Source organism: Eschrichtius robustus, chromosome 20 (assembly GCF_028021215.1).
Source record: "Eschrichtius robustus isolate mEscRob2 chromosome 20, mEscRob2.pri, whole genome shotgun sequence".
In the NCBI taxonomy this organism is placed as follows: domain Eukaryota; kingdom Metazoa; phylum Chordata; class Mammalia; order Artiodactyla; family Eschrichtiidae; genus Eschrichtius; species Eschrichtius robustus.
This window is the reverse complement of record NC_090843.1, coordinates 24,488,461-24,507,360: the sequence shown is the minus strand read 5'-3', so window position 1 is coordinate 24,507,360 and position 18,900 is coordinate 24,488,461. Positions and strand designations below refer to the sequence as shown.

General features: G+C 51.5%; 2 protein-coding genes across 7 annotated transcripts in view; one reads left to right on the top strand and one right to left on the bottom strand.

The window, feature by feature from the left end:
* ACSF2 (acyl-CoA synthetase family member 2) overlaps positions 1 to 18,900 on the top strand; it is a 29,527-nt gene that overhangs the window by 5,868 nt on the left and 4,759 nt on the right. The window contains exons 2-12 of one of the 5 annotated variants that reach the window (XM_068531850.1): positions 7,959 to 8,083; positions 8,501 to 8,562; positions 10,801 to 10,996; positions 11,377 to 11,505; positions 11,749 to 11,802; positions 12,117 to 12,235; positions 12,355 to 12,520; positions 13,080 to 13,175; positions 13,320 to 13,477; positions 13,765 to 13,856; positions 14,145 to 14,221. In XM_068531850.1, coding sequence (XP_068387951.1) covers positions 10,811 to 10,996; positions 11,377 to 11,505; positions 11,749 to 11,802; positions 12,117 to 12,235; positions 12,355 to 12,520; positions 13,080 to 13,175; positions 13,320 to 13,477; positions 13,765 to 13,856; positions 14,145 to 14,221 — 1,077 coding nt within the window. In that variant the 5' untranslated portion in view covers positions 7,959 to 8,083; positions 8,501 to 8,562; positions 10,801 to 10,810. Of the gene's footprint in view, positions 1 to 7,958; positions 8,084 to 8,105; positions 8,563 to 10,504; positions 10,610 to 10,800; positions 10,997 to 11,376; positions 11,506 to 11,748; positions 11,803 to 12,116; positions 12,236 to 12,354; positions 12,521 to 13,079; positions 13,176 to 13,319; positions 13,478 to 13,764; positions 13,857 to 14,144; positions 14,222 to 18,900 lie in introns of those variants that run through there. The other 4 variants (XM_068531848.1, XM_068531852.1, XM_068531851.1 and 1 more) reach the window with 4 other exon arrangements.
* On the bottom strand, positions 14,394 to 18,569 carry CHAD (chondroadherin). Of its 2 annotated transcripts, none has more exons than XM_068531854.1 (4): positions 17,578 to 18,569; positions 15,565 to 15,728; positions 15,158 to 15,303; positions 14,394 to 14,955 (listed from the first exon to the last, which is right to left on the bottom strand). In XM_068531854.1, exons 1-3 carry the CDS (start codon positions 18,349 to 18,351, stop codon positions 15,162 to 15,164), a joined length of 1,080 nt encoding a protein of 359 aa, XP_068387955.1. In that variant the 5' UTR covers positions 18,352 to 18,569; the 3' UTR covers positions 14,394 to 14,955; positions 15,158 to 15,161. The 2 variants fall into 2 exon arrangements, with proteins under 2 accessions (XP_068387955.1, XP_068387954.1); XM_068531853.1 differs by having other exon boundaries at positions 14,394 to 14,916.

Below are 18,900 nucleotides of genomic sequence, written 5' to 3'. Positions count from 1 at the left end.
TCATGTGCCTATCTGCCACCTGTATATCCTCTTTGGTGACGTATCTCTTTATGTCTTTTGCTCATTTTCTAGTTGATTTTTTTTTTTTTTTTAACTGTTGAGTTTTCAGAGTTCTTTGTGCAATCTGGATACTAGTCCTTTGTCAGATATGTGGTTTGCAAATATTTTCTCCCACTCTGTATCTCATCTTTTTGTCCTCTTAATAGGGTCTTTCGCAGAGCAAAAAGTTTTAATTTTGTTGAGGTCAGTTTATTAATTTTATAGATTGTGCTTGTAGTGTCAAGTTTAAAAACTTTGCCTAGCCCTAGATCCTGAAGATTTTCTCCCATGTTGTTTTCTAAATGTTTTTAATGTTTTACATGCAGTCTGTGATCTATTTTGAGGTTGTTTTTTTTTTTCCCTAAGAGACTTAGGTCGAAATTCTTATTTTTTGCTGAGGACCTTTTAACATCATAGTCATTCTTGTGCTCTTGGTGGCCACTGCACATTAAAATGGCCATCAGTTAAGAAAATGACCATTCACTAGTGCTCTTTGGATTTTATTTGTCACAACAGCTCCTTCATTTTCTTGAACACTAGTTGTATGTTGTAGCTGGTATAAATGTGTCACTCATCTTTGTGGGTACATAAAAATAACTTTATTTCAGGATGAAACAGTTATTACAGGTTAAAAGTTGTCCCCTCCAGCCCAAGCATCTGCCATCTCTACTCCCAGATCGAACACTAGCCTAGTGTCTTTCTGAAAATTAGGGAAAGGAGCCCCCCGACCCCTGCAAGAATGCAGCCCCATGGTGCGTGGATCAGTGAGCAGTACTTGGGCTGCTGGGTTGAATAATGAATCTTGGGGTGATGTGCAAGGGAGATGGAAGAGGAGAGCCTGCCTCTCATCTGCCATGAGCTAGAAGATGCATTGGCACATTTAGCTGGAGCTGTGTCTCACACAAGGGTGAGTATGTTGACTGAGGACTGAGGCTTGCCCAAGAGGACAGCACATGAACTTCATGGGCAGCCTGCAGCCCTTCCTTATTGCATAAAAGTTAGTCTTGTTCTGGCCCTTAACACGACAGGTCCAGTGGGTCATTCTGTCTGTGCCAGGAAGTTGCTCTGTCTTTTGAACGTTGAAGTACCCTTCTTAGGAGATCATCAAGCCTCTTGTATTTTTCTTCTTAAAAATTTCATATGGAAAAAAAATTTTTTAATACAATCACATGATCAAGTAACAAGCACCTGTGTACCTACTGCTCCAAATTAAAATATAGCCATACTTGTTACAGAAAATGATAAATAACAGTAATCAAATATTACGGATCAAGCTGATGTCCCTTTTTTAAGTCTCCTCCAACCCACCCCTCACCAGAGAGCCACTGTCATAAATTTAATGTATGTTGTGTCAGAGCAAGTTTTTTGCTTTTAACATGTCTCTGAATCCATAAACAGAATATCATATAATTTGTAAAACGCTTAGAATCCTATCAAGCAAGTAATAAGCACTCTTAGTTTTTTTTGTATGTCCATAAACAATACTTACTTATGCTTTTATAATTTTAGCAAAAATTATATCACTGTGCCCTTCTTTTTTCACCCAACAGTATATTTTTGAGATCTATTTATGTTGACACCTATAGATCTAGATTATTCTTTTCACCTACTGTATAGAAATCCTTCATATGACTATGTCTCCAGCAGTGCAATTGCCGTATTAAAGGGTTGACATTTTCAGCTTTTCTAGAAATTGCCCTGGAGAGGCTGTACTGCTATGACCACCAGCAGGGACTGAGAGTTGCCGTTTCCCCACAACCTCGCAAATACTCAGGATTGCTGAAGGATAAAGTGTTTGCCACTCTGGTGGGGGGCTAAAGGGTATCTTATTGTGGGTTGGTTTACATTTCACTGACTACCAGGGAGATTAGGTGTCTTTTGAAATGTCTTCTGTGAATACTCATACTCTTTGCATATTTATTGTGTTAGATTGCTTGTCTTTATTGATTTGTGGGGTTTTTTTCCCCCTTTAATGCAGACTAAATACTAATCCTTTGTCTCATATATAAAATGAAATTTGTAAAACCAGGCAGTTGCTGTCTTTTAGCTTTGGTGATGATTTATCTTCTTCTTAGAGCCCAGGGCATAGCCTGGCATCAAATGCCTATAGAGGGAGGGGCAGAGGCCAGTCCATGACTTGGAACAAAAGCAGGCTATTGCTTTCGATTTCCTTTCTAAAGCTTTCTTGCTGGTGGCTGTTGTGGCACATTGCCCAGGGGAGCAGTGGTTGGCCTCAGTGTGGGGGCCGTTCCTGCAGTTCCATGGGCCCCTCGCATCTATTCACGTCCCTCCCTTGTGGCATCTGAAAGGATTAAGAGGCCTTGCCCAAGACCTGGGGTAATTCCAGCCTCTGACAGGGGCAGGGTCCACCTGCAAGCCCCTGACCCAGGTCCCAGGAACCTCCTCCCAGCAGGTAATATGTAACAGGAGGCAAAACAAATAGCTTCTCCCCCAAGTAGATTCTCAGACCTGTGTGCTCAGGTGGCGTGGTCGTCCCTGCTTCCCATGGCTCCTTCAGGGTCCAGCTCTGTCTGTGGTCTCTGCCTGACCCTGTCAGGACCTGTGATCCTTGGTGCTCACAGAGTCTCTAGCCCTGACTTTAGTCACCAGCCCTAGAATGTCACAGAAGGCTACAATTGCTCACAGGAGTTCCCTGAGCCAGGCAGCCCATGTTTTCTGTCCAGGTCCTGCCGGAAGGCTAGGCTGCACTGAGCAGGGCTGACACCGGGGCACAAGGCTTTCCAGGTGGCTGTAACCAGGGGACTAGGCAGTTAGGGTGCAGAGCCATTGTAGTTGGTGCTAGGAGAGGTGAGCTGGAACCATGGGATCAGAGGCAGCAGAGAAGATGAATCAGATACCACAAATAAATCGTGGAAAAGGGCCAGTGTGGCTTGAGGGCCTGGAAGGTGAGAGCCAAGTGAGGGTGGTTCTCCATGGGCCTGTGGCACCATCAGCTTCAGTTTTGCTGCTCCAGCCCCTGTGCGGCCCCCAGAGGAGGCTGTGGATGGGCTGCAGTGTGAAGAGCTGTACATGCAGAAAGGGCCCCAGCATTGCCACCCACCAGACTGGGAAACTTAAGAAAATGAACCTCTTGCTTCATCTATAAAAATGAATAATCCTTTTTACAGATACCCTTTTATAAAAACACACACGTATTTTTGGCCACCATTTGCAAATAAGTTGCAGACATCATGCTATCAATATTTTCCATCTTTGCTGATCTCTTATGGTTATTTTGCTTTGATTTGTGACATGGACATCTTTTCCTATGCTTACTGGCCACCTGTCTTCCTTCTTCTGTCAGTTTGCAGGGTTTTTTTGTGTTTCATGTGTCAATGTCACTCGTCTGTTTTCGTGGAAAGCTGTTTGTTATTGAATGATGAGGATGTTTTTACCGACTTTTATGGTGGCATCTTGGACAAGTTGCTTAAATTCTCTCTCGGTTGTCTCCATTTGTAAGACAGGGATAAGAGCACTTGGGATGATTTGCCTGGGAAAACCTGCAAGACAGCGTTACAGGGGAGATGCTCACTGTTCTCTCTCTTCCTTCAGTTCACTACCCTGCAGGAGATTTATCCATCTCTGCCCTTCCCCACTGAGCGTGCCCATCTTTTTTCATAAATCATAATCATTACATTCCTGACTTGTCATTAAACGTCTCTACAGACATTATTGGAAATTACACTGTCAAGTAGATAGTTATCAGGTGGATCCTAGTTTCCCGCTGGAGCAAGGCCAAAGCCTTGCCTCCAGTAAGCCATATTCTAAATAGTAAGCAATGTGCCCTGAGATGCTCTGTGCTCCTGTACATGGGGATCATGCACCCATGTAGGAAACGGGTTGGCTGGGCCAGCAGTCACAGGGTACCAGGAACTGCACAGAGGGCACAAAACTGCTTTCTCATATTGGAACTCCCAGAAAGGAAAATTCTGCTACACTCAAAATTGAGCTTATTTCTTTTCTTGAGTAATTTCTAAGATGGAGATCACAAACAGATGTGTTTGCTTGGCTTTTCCAGCATTATTTATTAATGTATGCATGTATTTTGCACAGAAACGTTACGTGCTGCTTTTATTTTTCGACAGGATGGTAAATAGATGCCACAGTCGGTTGCTAAATTTAGTTTGTGAATTGTGTTTCTACCAACACTGGCTTAAGCCCTAGAAGGGTCTTCTTTTTAACTTCGTATTGAAGTATAACATAGATTCAGGAAAGTACATATATTTTATATGCTCGCTTGATAAATTTTTGATAAACTGAACACACCCATACAACCAGCACCCAGCTGGCCGCTCTCTTGATTTCTAACAGCATAGCTAGGTTTTGCCTGTTTTGTACATATAAATGGAATCAGACAATGTATACCTTTTTCTCTCTGGCTTCTTTCATTTAACATTTTTTAATGAGTTTCATTCCTATTGTTGGGTGTAGTCATAGTTCATTTGCTCTCATTGCTGTATAATATTGCAAATAATAAATCACTGTTTATTCTACTGTTTATGAGTATTTGGGTAGTTTTCATATTGGAAATAATGCAAATATCCTGTCTTTTTGGTGAGCACATGTATGATTTCTGTTGGCTGTATACCTAGGAATAGAATTTTGTGCATTATTTTTTAAAGTATACAATTTGATCATTTTTAGTGTGTTCATGAATATGTGCAACCCCTACCCTTAGCTATCACCTCTCTATACTCCCATTCCCTCTACCCGAACAACCACTTACTCTACTTTCTGTCTCTACAGATGTGCCTAACCGTAACACTTCACATAACTGGAATTAAGCAATATGTGATTTTCTGTGTCTGGCTTCTTTCACTTACCACAATATTTTTAAGGTTCATCCATGTTGTAGCATGTATCAGTACTTCATTCCTTTTTATGGTCAAATAATATTCCATTGTAGAGATAGTCCCCATTTTGTTTATTTATTTATCCATTACTGAATATTTGGGTTGTTTTCACCTTTTGGCTATTGTGAGTATTACTGCTATGAAAATTTGTGTACAAATTTTTTTTTTTAAAGAATTACCATTGATTTTTGTTTTTAATTAAGAAAAATTTTTATTTATTTATTTATTTTTGGCTGCATTGTGTCTTCGTTGCTGCACACAGGCTTTCTCTAGTTGCATCGAGCGGGGGCTACTCTTCATTGCAGCTCGTGGGCTTCTCATTGTGGTGGCTTCTCTTGTGGAGCACGGGCTCTAGGCATCCGGGCTTCAGTAGTTGTGGCACGCAGGCTCAGTAGTTGTGGCACAGGGACTTAGTTGCTCTGTGGCATGTGGGATCTTCCCAGACCAGGGATTGACCCTGTGTCCCCTGCATTGGCAGGTGGATTCTTAACCACTGAGCCACCAGGGAAGTCCCTGTGTACAAATCTTTGAACACTTGTTTTCACTTCTTTAGGGTATATGCCTAGGAGTAGAATTGCCAGGTCAAATGTTAACTCTATGTTTAACTCTTTGGAGAACCACCAAACTGTTTTCCACAGCAACTGCACCATTTTACATTCCCATCAGCAGTGCGTAAGAGTTTCAGTTTCTCCACATGCTTACCAACACTTGATATTTTGGTTTTTTGTTTACAGCCTTCCTAGTGGGCATGAAGTGGTATTTCATTGTGGTTTTAATTTGCATTTCATGTGCTTGTTGGCCATTCATATATCTTCTTTGGAAAAAAGTCTATTCAAGTTGTTTGCTTATTTTTAATTGGGTTATGTGCATTATTTATAATTCATTCATTTGGTCATTCATTTGAACACTTCTTACATTCCAGGCCCCGTGAAGCACTGAGGATAAAACAGTGAACATATTAGTTGCCAAAGATGAAAGGTCAAAAGAATTATTATTATTTTTTTAAAATTAATTAATTAATTAATTTTTATTTTTGGCTGTGTTGGGTCTTCGTTTCTGTGCGAGGGCTTTCTCTAGTTGCAGAGAGTGGGGGCCACTCTTCATCGCGGTGCGCGGGCCTCTCACTATCGCGGGCTCTCTTGTTGCGGAGCACAGGCTCCAGACACGCAGGCTCGGTAGTTGTGGCTCACGGGCCTAGTTGCTCCGCGGCATGTGGGATCTTCCCAGACCAGGGCTCGAACCCGTGTCCCCTGCATTGGCAGGCAGACTCTCAACCACTGCGCCACCAGGGAAGCCCAAAAGAATTATTTTTTAAGAAAATCCTTGTTTCCTGACTTCTCTTATGAAATCAGATCTGGCAGCAGATCGGGCCTGAATTTTCACAGGCCCATTCTCTGGGGACACCTTTAGGCGGGGCTGTGCCTTGTCTCCAGTTCCCTCCCAGCTCCCGCCTGGCTGACTCATACCCGGTCCAAGTAGCTAAAGGCTTACTCTAGTTGTTTGAGTTGGTAGCAGCTGGGACTCCTGGCGGTCCTGCTCCAACTCCTTAAACTTTCCACAAACAAGCAAACAACTTTTCCTGAAACCAAATCTCTTTATTGTCTTTTTCAGGTTTAAATGGGGTATCTGCCACTTTGTTTAAGAATAGAAAAAGAAGAGGCCGCCCTTCTTGACCAAGGTGTTTGGGTGTGTCTGAGGAAGGAGGGAAGTAGAATCAGCGGTGTTTGCACTTGGTCTTTTGAAACGATGCATGGTTCTTAAGTTTATGAGCAAATTGCATTGATATGTGTTTCTAGAACTCTTCAATCCTTTGAAGGAGCAACCTGTTTCCACCACAACCCTGCCCTACGCAGTCCCAGTTTCTTGGGTTCAATTAGTAAACAATTGTGGAAAAATAAAATTGAGATTAGACAATCTCTGTTGATCAGATAGGGACTAAATCCAGAGCCTAAAGAAGAGAATTACCCATCCCATCCTTTCTCCCTGGATTGGGCAGGCAAGGCTGTAATGCTGGGGCAGTGGTACTGAACTCTCCACTTCAGGCTCAGCTATTTACCAGCTGGGCAGCCCACTTGGCCTCTTTGGACTTCAGTTTCCTTACCTGTACAATGAGAGTTCATAATTCCCACCTGTATTTTTTAGAATTGGCTTAGTGTGTATCACAAAAATCCCCTCTCACCGTGGTTTTAGGAGATGGGAGTTTCTTCTTCTGGGAGATGGCCAGTCTGTGGCCGGCATGGTACCGCCTGCTGTCAGGCTCCAGCCCCTTCTGTCTGTTGCTCTGTGGTGCCCAAGCTCACCATGTGGTCCGAGAGAACTGTCATGGACAGCATTACAGCCAGTGGGAAAGAAAAAAAGATGTGCTTCTCTTTAAGGGTTCTTCTCAGAACCTGCACACACGACCTCTCCTTAAATCCCATTGGCCAGAACTTTATTCTTGGACCAGACCACCTGCTGGGGAAGCTTGGAAATGTGGTCTCTATTCCACCTGGCCATAGCCAGGTGAACTTCCGAGGGTGTATTATTAAGGGAGAAGGGGGGGTCTCTCTCATACCACCTATCAGAGCCACCATGAAGATAAAGGAGATAATACACAGGGCAATTGAACTGCATTTGGGGGAGGCACATTAATCAACCTGTTGATTTGCCAACTAGACACTCCAAGAAGCCACTGAAAACCATGGTGAATGTGTAGAAAATCAGATTCCAAACAAAATAGGACTCCGGGTCATTTTGAGAATAAGAGGGTCTGTGTTGTCAGGCAGATCCCCCCGCTCCCCACCTTTAATGATTTGTTGACAATGTGACCATTAAACTGGCTGAGATCTGTATTTCTCTGCCTTCTAATCCAGATGCTGGGCTGTTGGGAAGTGGCCTGCCAGGCTTTCAAGGGCAGTGGTAAGCCACTGAACGCAAAAAATGTATGTAGTTAGGATTCACCAGTTGTAAGCAACAGAAACCGAACTCAGACTGGCTTAAATTTGTTTGTTTGTTCATATTTTAGATTACACATATAAGTGAGATCATGCAGTATTAATCTTTCTGTGTCTGGCTTATTTCCCTTAGGCATAATGTCCTTTAGGTTCATCCATGTTGTTGCAAATGGAGTTCAGCTTTCCCCTCCCCCACCCCCAGACTGGCTTAAATTGAAAGAGGGAATTTATTGACTGTTGACAGTGAAAAGTCCAGAGGTAGGTAGGCTTAACACGTGACTGGGTCTAGGTATTCGACAATCTCAAGATTAAGTCTGTCACTGGGTCTTCCTGTCTCTGTTTCTGTCTCTCTTTGTCTCTCTGTCTCTTTCTGTCTCTCCTACTTTCCTCTGTGTTGGCTTTCTTCTTAAGCAGGTTTTCTCCACATGCATGCTCTTGCAACTATCACTTTGGCAAACCCAAAGAAAAGAGCATATCTGTTTCCCAGTGGGCAAAAATGGATGCCCTCCACAGTATGCCTGTGAGTGAAGGATTTGGGTACACAGTCTCTCTTGAGGGGTGTCATGGTGACCACAGGGAACTACCTTAGTAGTAGTTCTTTAGGTTTGTCAACCTGAGTGTGGGCTGCTGGCAGGGCTTCAGAGGCCTGTGACACCTGGTTGTTTTCTGCTCCAGCACACCTGAGGGAACCACCTGGCTTAGGTGGCTCGCTACAACCCTTTGAGAAGACTGCCCAGGTATGTAAATAGCATCCCCTTGAGGATAACCACTGATCCAAGTCCTCAAACTTTATAGGTGGGGAAGCTGAGGCCTAGAGAGACGAAGACACAGGTATCTTAACTTGGATTCTCTTGAGAGCAAAGACTTGGGTGCTGGTGGTTTATTTGTGATCCTAGGAAGTTGGAGTGAGGGAGTGCGGAGAGGAGACAAGAAGAGAAGTCAGGGGGCTTCCCTGGTGGCGCAGTGGATGAGAATCTGCCTGCCAATGCAGGGGACACGGGTTCGAACCCTGGTCTGGGAGGATCCCACATGCCACGGAGCGACTAGACCCGTGAGCCACAATTGCTGAGCCTGCGCGTCTGGAGCCTGTGCTCCGCAACAAGAGAGGCCGCGACAGTGAGAGGCCCGCGCACCGCGATGAAGAGTGGCCTCCGCTTGCCGCAACTAGAGAAAGCCCTCACACAGAAACGAAGACCCAAAACAGCCATAAATAAATAAATTAAATAAAAAATAAATAAAATTAAAAAAAAAAAAAAAAAAGAAGAGAAGTCAGTATGGGGTGTGTGCAGGCAACCAGGGTCTTCCCGCCAGGACTTGATGCCCCCCAGAACTGTCCAGCTAAGAAGGGGAGACTTGAGGGAGTCCCTGAGCAGACAGAACCACAAGGAACTGTCCCAGCAGCTGAAACCAGAGGTGCACTGAGGAGACATGTCAAGGGACACCAAAGGTGTCTGTGACAGCCACCCACCCAGCTGGGGGTACACCTGGGATGAGACCTCAAGCCCCCAACTCCAGCCCAGTGCTCGCTCGCTTCCCAATGTGTGGCTCAGCCTCGTTGAAGTCAGGACAGCCTCCTCATCAGCCCACACTGGGACCCACCCTCCTGTGAGATGAGGTCTCCTCTCATTTACAGGGAAAACCAGTTTTGCTCCCCTCTGCCCTGCATACCTTGTTCTTCCCAGAAATTCTCCCCCATAAGCCATAAGCGGCCAATCAGTGAAAGCTAGGCTCGGTCTTTTCAGCTCAGCAGCTGCAGGACTGAATCATCAGGAAGGGTCCCTGGGGCCCACACCACCCAGTGGTGGCCCAGAGGAGGCCTGGAAGGGTCCTGGAGCATGCCCTCTCTGATGAGAACAGGGTCTGAGAGCTACCACACCCCCACCTGGGCCTGGGTGGGAGCCCAGCAGCTGTCACCCAGGGCAGCGAAGTGGGCACTAGCGGGCCTAGGCCTGTGATACTTGGGCTGCTGGGGACCTTTTTCCGTTTTTGTTTTTCAACAATTGATAGACTTTAGTTTTAATAATTAATAGACAGTTTTAGTTTTTAATTTTTTTTAATGTAGATTTATTTAATTTATTTATTTGGTTGCACTGGGTCTCAGTTGCAGCAGGCGTGCTCCTTAGTTGCGGCTCACGGACTCCTTAGCTGTGGGTCGCCGGCTCCTTAGTTGTAGCATGTGTGCTCCTTAGTTGCGGCTGGCATGCTCCTTAGTTGTGGCATGTGAATTCTTAGTTGCGACATGCATGTGGGGTCTAGTTCCCTGACCAGGGATCAAACCTGGGCCCCCTGCATTGGGAGCACGGAGTCTTAACCACTGCGCCACCAGAGAAGTCCCCCTAGACAGTTTTAGAGTTACAGAATAACTGAGCAGATCGAACATAGAGTTCCTTATACCCACCCCCCACCCCACCCCGGCACAGTTTCCCTGATATTAACATCTGCATTAGTGTGGTACACTTGTTAAAATTAGGGAACTAGTATGGTACATTATTATTGACTATAGTCCATAGTACATTAAGGTTTAGTCCTTGTGTTAGACTATTCTGTGGGTTTTGACAAATACCCAGGGGCCTCTTTACTAGAAGGAAGCAGTGTCTAGGATGAGGCCATTCCTATCCCACACAGGCTACCTCCCTGCTTAGTCAAATCAGCGTGATTGACTTTAGTTTCCCTTTCCAGGGTTTTGGCACCAAGGCTCCAGGCCCCTGGCACTGAATGGAAACTGGGGAGTAGGTTGGGGAAAAGAACCTTTTCTCTGATTAAAGACAGGAAGTCAGCCTCCAGGTTTGATCTCCCAAGGGCGAAGCAGGTCCTAAGTTAAATGATGATGGTCCCTGGGGATGGGGCGGATCAGACAGTTTCTGGAGTATCCCGCACACATTGTAAGCAGCCTACCTCCCAGCGGGGTGTGCCAGCCTTTGTTGCCAGGGACGCCTGGGTTGGTGCAGTTGAGCCCATAGCCCCTCTCCCCACAGTTCTGGAGAGATGGATCGCACCGCCACCCTGCCCGTCGGAGGCCTCAGCTATGTCCAGGGCCATACCACACTGCACCTTATTAACAAGACTGTGGGGCAGTGCCTGGATGCCACAGCACAGAGGGTCCCAGACCGAGAGGCCTTGGTTGTCCACCACGAAAACATCAGGTTGACCTTTGCCCAGCTCAAGGAGGAGGTGGGTCCTGACTTTGAACCCTCAAAGTGGGCAGGTGCTGGCCCCCAGGCTGCCCTGGCTGGGTGGAGCAGCAAGGGTGGTGCCTAGCCGTGGGGCAGGGTGCTGGGGCTGCCTGAGAGCCCCAAGGGATCTCAGGAGAGGAGGGCAGGGCTGAGGCAGAGGTGGCCCAGGTGCCTCCTGCATCAGTCATTCTTGGGACACTGGTTAACTATGCATGTTCCCAAGCCCCCTCCAGATCTGCTGAGGCCTAGGTATCTGCCTGTCCCTTGTTCCCAGGTGGTTCTGATGTGAACCCCTGGGCCAAAGGTTAAGGGGCGAGTCATGGGCCCCTTTCTGCTCACCTGCATCTCACCCTTTTGTGCCCTGTCTGTTTATACCAGGTGGACAAAGCTGCTTCTGGGCTCCTGAGTATTGGCCTCTGCAAGGGTGACCGTCTGGGCATGTGGGGACCCAACTCCTACGCATGGGTACTCATGCAGCTGGCCACGGCCCAGGCAGGCATCATTCTGGTGAGGAGGGGCTTGCCTGGCACAGCTGGCTGTGAGGGGGTGGGGCATCATTCAGGGGAATCCCCTGGACCCTTGGCCCCAGAATCATACCAGTGCCTGGCTGGTTTCACACCAGCTAGTGCTTTCTCCTGAAGCCCACCAAGGAAGCCTGAAGGTACAGGGTGCTGCCTCTGAGGGTGGAGGGGCAGTGAGAGGGACAGAGTCTGCCCAGGACACATGATGTACCCTCGCTGTCTCCACCAGGTGTCTGTGAACCCAGCCTACCAGGCTATGGAGGTGGAGTATGCCCTCAGGAAGGTAGGCCCATCCCTTGCCTTGGTGGGGGCGGGGGAGCCAGCTGGTGCCTGGCACAGGGGGCTTCCAGTTGTCACAGAGGGCTGACTGGGCTGGGGGGCCATGCACACGTGAGTGACCCCCAGAGTCTGTCCTTCCTCAGCCGGTGGGTGGGAAGAGCGGGTTGTTGGTCAGACAGGCTAGTGTGTGTGTTGGGGATGGTGCATGTGTGTGTCGTGGTGGTGGTGTGTGTGGGCAAGAGAGCAACAGTTAGGACACCACCACATCCCCAGGCTGGGGCTTCCTGCTGACCATGGTGGGGCGCTCCCCTTCTACAGGTGGGCTGCAAAGCCCTCGTGTTCCCCAGGCAATTCAAGACCCAGCATTACTACAACATCCTGAAGCAGATCTGTCCAGAGGTGGAGAAGGCCCAGCCAGGGGACTTGAAGAGTCAGAGGTGGGGGTGTCCCAGATTGGGAGGGGTGCCTCATGCAGCCTCCTGGCCCCCTCATCCCTTACCCATCTCTGTGGGCCCTGCCTCACCCCCCGACTCTCACCATGCTCCCTTACCCCCAGGCTCCCAGATCTGACCACAGTCATCTCGGTGGACGCCCCTCTGCCAGGGACACTGCTCCTGGATGAGGTGGTGGCAGCTGGCAGTCAAGAGCAGAATCTGGCCCGGCTCCGGCTCACCCAGCAGCTCCTGTCCTGCCATGACCCCATCAACATCCAGTTCACCTCGGTAGGGCAGAGGTCTCCTGTCCCGAGCCCAGGCTGGCACACTAACCCTTGCCCGCCATGTGACCCTCCCCTGAGAAGGAGGAGGCAGCAGAGGAAGTCAGGGGAGAGCAAACACTCTTCTAGGGGGGCCGGCCCTAGCTGTCTGCTCTGCCCTGGAAAACACCAGCAACTGGTATCCTTGTCACATGCCCACCTCCCCTGGCCCTCTTGTCCCCAGCACAGGGGCAGATGCACTGAGCCACCACAGGTCAGAGCCCCTCATTTAGCAGATGGGGAAACTGAGGCCCAGAGAGGGCATCTGCTGGTGAGCCACAGAGTTCTCTGAGCCACCTCATGAGCGGCATAAGGACAGACCTTATTTGCCACTTTTGAGGATCCTAACACCTGGCACCGTGTAGGCATGTGGCAAATCCTTGTGAATACGTATCGAGTGAATGAATGGATCTGGGGCAGCCGTCTCGGTCTCCTGACTCCCAGTCCAGTGCTCTTCCATGCACTGGCCCAGGGTGGGAAGGAGATGGGATGAAAGAGGCCAAGCCATCACCTGCTTGTCTTGTCAGGGGACAACCGGCAGCCCCAAGGGGGCCACGCTCTCCCACTACAACATTGTCAACAACTCCAACATGATAGGAGAGCGCCTGAGACTGCACCAGAAGGTGAGGGGGTGCTGGCCCCCAGCAAGGGCTTCCCTGGCACCGTGCTGGCGGGGGGGGGGGGGGCTTGCTGGGCTCCCCCGCTGGCTAGAGGAACTGGCTTCCGGGGGCCCCGCAATAGACCCAGCCTCCTGCTTCCATCTCCAGCCACCAGACAAGTCACGGGTGGTCCTGCCCAACCCCCTGTACCACTGCCTGGGTTCCGTGGGAGGCACAATGGTGAGCTTGATGCACGGGGTCACCCTCATCCTGTCCTCTCCGGTCTTTGATGGCAAGAAAGCGCTGGAGGCCATCAGCAGAGAGAGGTGGGCATCAGTGGACAGCCATCTGCGGGCTGATAAGACCCTCCTATTCCTCACTCCTGGGCCCTGATCCCTTTCCAAGATGTCTCTTCCCTCCAACCAGGAGAAATGGAGGCGGGGTAGTGGGAGACCCCCAGGAGAGGACCAGTTCCTCCCTCCAAGGAGCTTCTCCTGCCTGTTCCCCACAGTTGCAGCCTTGGCCCTTACTGTAGGGTCAGGGTGGGGTGGTGAGAAGAGGAAGTTCCCTTCTACTTCCAAGCCTGATTCTGAGATGTACCTCCCTCATACAGAGGCTCCTTGCTATATGGAACTCCCACAATGTTCGTGGACATTCTGAACCAACCAGACTTCTCAAGTTATGACATCTCAGCCATGTGTGGAGGTGGGATGGGGCCAAGGGTGGCAGGCCAGGATTGGCCCAGTGAGCTACATATGTGCCCAAGCTTTCATTTAGGGGCAAGAAGGCCACTGTAGAAACATGGGTGGGAGGGAGGCAAATCCCCAGTGTCCCTAGACTCCAGCCCAAGGCCAGCTGCCTGGTCTAGGAATAGGTCCAGGGTTGGGGAGAGAAGGGAATGTTATTTCCTAAAAAGGGCCGTAGGTGAAGGGGGGGGGGGGTCCACTGGGCCTGGAGAAGGTGGGAGCTGTGTCAGCCCTCTCTCTGATTCAGGTGTGATTGGTGGGTCCCCTGCATCCCCAGAGCTGATCCGAGCCATCATCAACAAGCTGAACATGAAGGAACTGGTGGTGAGTGGAGGACGGGGCTGGGCGAGAAGAGATTGCTGGGAGTGGGGAGGAGCCCAGCCTGGGTCTCCAAGGAAGACCCTCCGGCTGGCCCTCATTCCAGAAAGCAGATGTGAGAAAAAGCAATCTTACCTAATCAGCAGCTCTCAAGTCACAGAGATAGGTGACAGGGGAGTAAATATTACACATACATAAATTTATATTTATAGAAATCTGGGGAAGAAATGCAGCATGGGAGGATGTGTGGCAAAGCACCAGTGTCCGGCTAGAGTGTCCTGGCAGGCGGGGGCTGGCAAAGTTGGGGGTAGGGGCTTGAGACCCTTCCTGGAGGCAAGGGGTGGGGCAAGGATCTGATGTTTGTTTCCAAATGGCGGGGAAAGGGGAGCAGAGACGAGGATTCTGGAAGAGTGGCCATCCTGATGGCCACCGTGTTCCGGTTCTAAAGGACTTGGGGGTCTCAGCAACAGCTTCTCTGAGAGGAGCCATAGCCGCGGGGCCAGGCGTCATGAAGCTCTCACCGTCAGGCGGAGCTGGGTTTGTGCTGCAGTGCCCGAGTCCCCTGCCAGGACATGTCTAGGTGTGGACAGCTTGTGCATCAGCAAAGGCTGTGGGGAGAAGGTGGGGGTCGGAGGTGGGAGGATCAGTAGTTTTTCCGGCAGAAGGCAGAGACCAGTCACCAGGACCGGCTGGGTCAGGACCTGAGGTGAGGCAAGGATTGGTGTCAGGACTCCAACAACCTAGACAGTGTTTGGAGAGAATGGTGGTGGTCCTGGGCAGTATCATTTTCCCCCTTAGAGGGGGAGCCCCAGTCCTCCCCTCCTCTCCCTGCAAAAATGGAGGGTCTGCATGCCCTTCCATGGTGGGGAAGTATCCTGGGACACCCTTCTCACTTCCAGAATCTCCAGAGAGGGAATGGGGGAGCTGCCCACCGGGCCCCACCTGTTTAATGGCGGCTGGCTTTCTTGGACCTCTTAGTGGGGAACTTGCAGCCGCGGAAGGCGTCCGTGTCACGAATGTGCTGGCCCCTGAACTTGGCGGGCGACACGCAAGTGGCATCAGGGCGGGAGGTCTTGGCTTCCAGCCACCTGGAGAGACAGAGAATTGCTGGGGTAGGGGAAGAGATGTAAGAGTACTGGAGGAAGGGTCAGTGAGCCATGGGGCCAGGGTGACTTGGCTTTAGGGTAGTCTGGAACCGTCATCTTCATGCAAATCGGGAAATGCCCAGGGTTCCACACCTATTAGGTAGCAGATCTAGGACATATGCCCAGGATGTCTTAGTGCAGGGCCAGTGTGTCTCTACTTCATCACATGAGCATGTTCTGGGGGTACCATGGGGGTCCTCTCACCTCCGCAGTCCCCGGAGCTGGCAGGTACATTTCCAGGGGTTGTTGGTGAGGGTGAGGGTCTCCAGGCTGTCAAAGGGGAAGCTGGAAGGCAGCTGGTTCAGGCGATTGTTCTCCAGATGGACATGTTTCAGCGTGGTCACACCCAGGAAGGCACCATCAGAGAACTAGGGAGGGAGGTGGGCACGAGTGAGCACCCAGCCCGTGTCCGGCCTCTCCCATCTCTATGGCCCCAGAGGGGCAGGGTCCTTCCCTGGACGTAAGCAGTGGCACCTTGAGGAGTTTCACAGTATGACTAAGTTGTCTCAGATGACCTAATCCATACAACCACCTTTTGAGATAGGTAGTGTTATTTCCAATATGTAAACTGGCGGGGGGGGCGGGGAGGGGGGCAGGGTTAAGTCCCTTGCCCAGGGAGTCAACAGTAGCTGCAGGACCACATCCAGCTCCTCCTCCCCTGGCACCATGCTTCCTGCACAAACACTGGGGCTGGGGAGGCAGCCAGAGTTGGCCCCAGTGGCCCAAGCTGGCACACAGTGAAGCTGGTCAGTGTTTGGTGGGATGGGCAGTGGGCCCAGGTTCCCCACAGCCCCCAGGGTCCTGGGATGTCCCCCAGCTCTATCCTCACTGCTCCCTCACTGCCTGCCAGACTCTATTTGTGGAGCCACCTCGGTGGAGTCTTGGGCCAGGTTGGCTGGCTCCAGAGGAAACATTCTATTGGTGCCCATATCTTGGCCCAGACGTCACAGTTCCTGCCTGGCCTCCCCTGCCCCAAATGAGCCCCTGCCGCCCTGCTCTACTTCCCACTGAAAGGCCACGCTGGCAATGGTGGGCCACAGGGGACTCTGACTTCTGCTGGGGAGTGGCTGGGGCTGAAGGAGGGCAGGCTCTGTCAGACTCTGTCCACCCAGATGAAGGCTGGTCGCCATCCAGGTATTATTCTGCCCTCATCTCTGTGCCTGTGGCCCAGGGAAGGGTGTGAAGTTCCCTGGTAATCAGACTGCTCTGATGACCATCTCCCCCACCTTGCCCTGGTCCCTGCCCAAACCTCCTGGCCGGAGCCCCTACACCAGAGCGATTTTCTAGTCCCAAGGAAGGATTCCACTCCGACCCAAGGCAGCCCCACCTGGCCAGGTGCTGGGCATCACAGAGGAGGAAGGACTGAGTGAGGACGCAGCCAGGAGATGGGTCTGGTGACCGGGGTGGGCAAAGGGCAGTGAGTTGTCTAGGACACAGTGAGGCATGGCCAGTCTTTCCTATGGGGAGACACCTAGGGTCCTTGTGCCAAAGGTTAACAGTGGTGAGTGGTTCTTGCCTTTGCCCCTTCACGGAACCCATGGGTGCATGTCTGCAACCTGGGTCAGGCCCCCTGTCCCCACTCAGCTGAAATGGACCTGAGAATGCAGTGGAATGTATGTGTGTGGACTGGGGGTGGGGATGAGGGATCCATCAGGACCTCTGGGAGGCAAGGAGGAGGTCTTCCTCAGGTATGTCCTCCCCCTCACTCCCCAGCCCCCCACCCCACCTTAGCACACTCCCCACCAGGAACAGGGTGTCTTTGTGGGCCTGATTTGCCCAGCTCCTCTGGAAGGCTCCTCAGTAAACAAACCTCCTTTTATGGGGTGGTAGTTTTACTGGAGACGGGGAAAAAAACAGCATAGGAGGGGTGGAAGGCCCAACAGGAAGGGGTGGCTGCTGCACACAGCAGGGGGTTCGGGAGCCCTGGACATGCCTCCTGGGGGCCATTGGTGGGGCCAGGGCAGCCCCAGCTCTGTTTATAAGTAGGAATCCTAGGAGGGCAGTGGCCGAGACTAGGGACAGGGGCAGCAGGGCAGGATTTTGGGTGAGAATATGACAAGATGAGGACAGAGGTAGCAGAGCTCCTCACCTTGGAGACAGCCCTAGGAAGAGGCAATTTTAGGGGAGAGGGGATGGTGCCCAGCTGTGGCCCTGGATCCCTGGGCCTCCTGGCAGTGAAGGCGGAGCCGGGGCAGAGCCCTGCAGCCAGGAGCTCACCTTCTCCAGGTTGGTGTTGTCCAGCCAGAGGGTCTCCAGATATCTGCCGAAAGACTGGAACGCATTGTCGGGAATGCTTTTCAGGGGATTGTGGGACAGCTTCAGATCCTCCACCACCCGCAGCTTGCTCAGAGCAGCCAAGGGGTAGCTGGACAGCTGGTTCCTATCCAGGTAGAACTTGGCGAGGTTCTCCACGTCATCCAGAGTGCCGGGGTGCAGGGAACTGAGTGAGTTTTCCGACAGGTAGAGCCAGCGCAGGTCCTTGGCGCCGTGGAAGGCGCCTGAGCGCAGCTCGCGGATCTTGTTGTTGTTGAGCTGCAGGATGAAGAGGTTGACCAGCGGAGAGAGCAGCCCCCGGGGCAGCTCGGTCACCTTGTTGTGGTCCAGGTAGAGGTAGGTGAGCTCGCTCAGGTCGTCGAAGGCGCCGGTGCGCAGCATGCGGATGTCATTGTGGGACAGGTACAGGTAGATGAGCTGCTTGAGGCCGCGGAAGGCGCCTGCGGCCACCTCGCGGATCTGGCAGTGCTGCAGGTGCAGCGACACGAGGTTCGGCATGGCCCGAAACGAGTTGGCAGCCAGCACTGGGAAGTTGTTGCGCTGTAGGTTGAGCAGCTTGGTCTTCTCTGACACCTTGGGGATCTTCTGCAGCCCCACCTTGTCGCAGATGACGTGCTGCAGGTCACCGTGGCAGTGGCAGTTCTGGGGGCAGGCGGCCAGCGCCGGCAGCAGGCCGGCCAGGAGGCCGAGGCTGAGCAAGAGCATCGGGCGGGCCATGGCCGGGACGCCTGGGGCCGGGGCTGGGGGCAGCGGCAAGTCCTCGGTGCTCGGTCTCCCGCCCTATTTATACGATGGCCCTGACCGCAGCCGGCAGCCGGAGCCAGCTCCTACGTGGAGCCGCGAGGCCACCGGGTTAACTCCCTCCCGCCCGGAGCTGCGCCCCCGACCTCGAAGGGGAGGGGCCCTCCCACCCTGGGGACCGTGTGGTCCCCTATCTCCCTGCCCTCGGATTCTGCTCCCTCCCCACCCCACCCCCTTCCCCACCCCCGCAGGGGAGGGTATGGGTGTGTCCAGGGCCCGGAGTTTACACCAAAGAGAGGGAGGCGTTCCCTGAACTTATTTGTTTGCTCAAGTCTGAGCCTCCACGCCTCCCCCCTTCTGCGCTCGGCTGTGTGCCCTGGACCCAGCGAGGGAGGAAGTGGGGACGGACAGCCGGACGCGAGTCTCGCCGCAGTCGCCGGCCGGCGGCGCTTTAATGGGGCTCTCTGGCGTCGGGCTCCCCTTCCAGCTGCACCCGCAGCCAGCCCTCAGGAGGTGGGAGCTCTT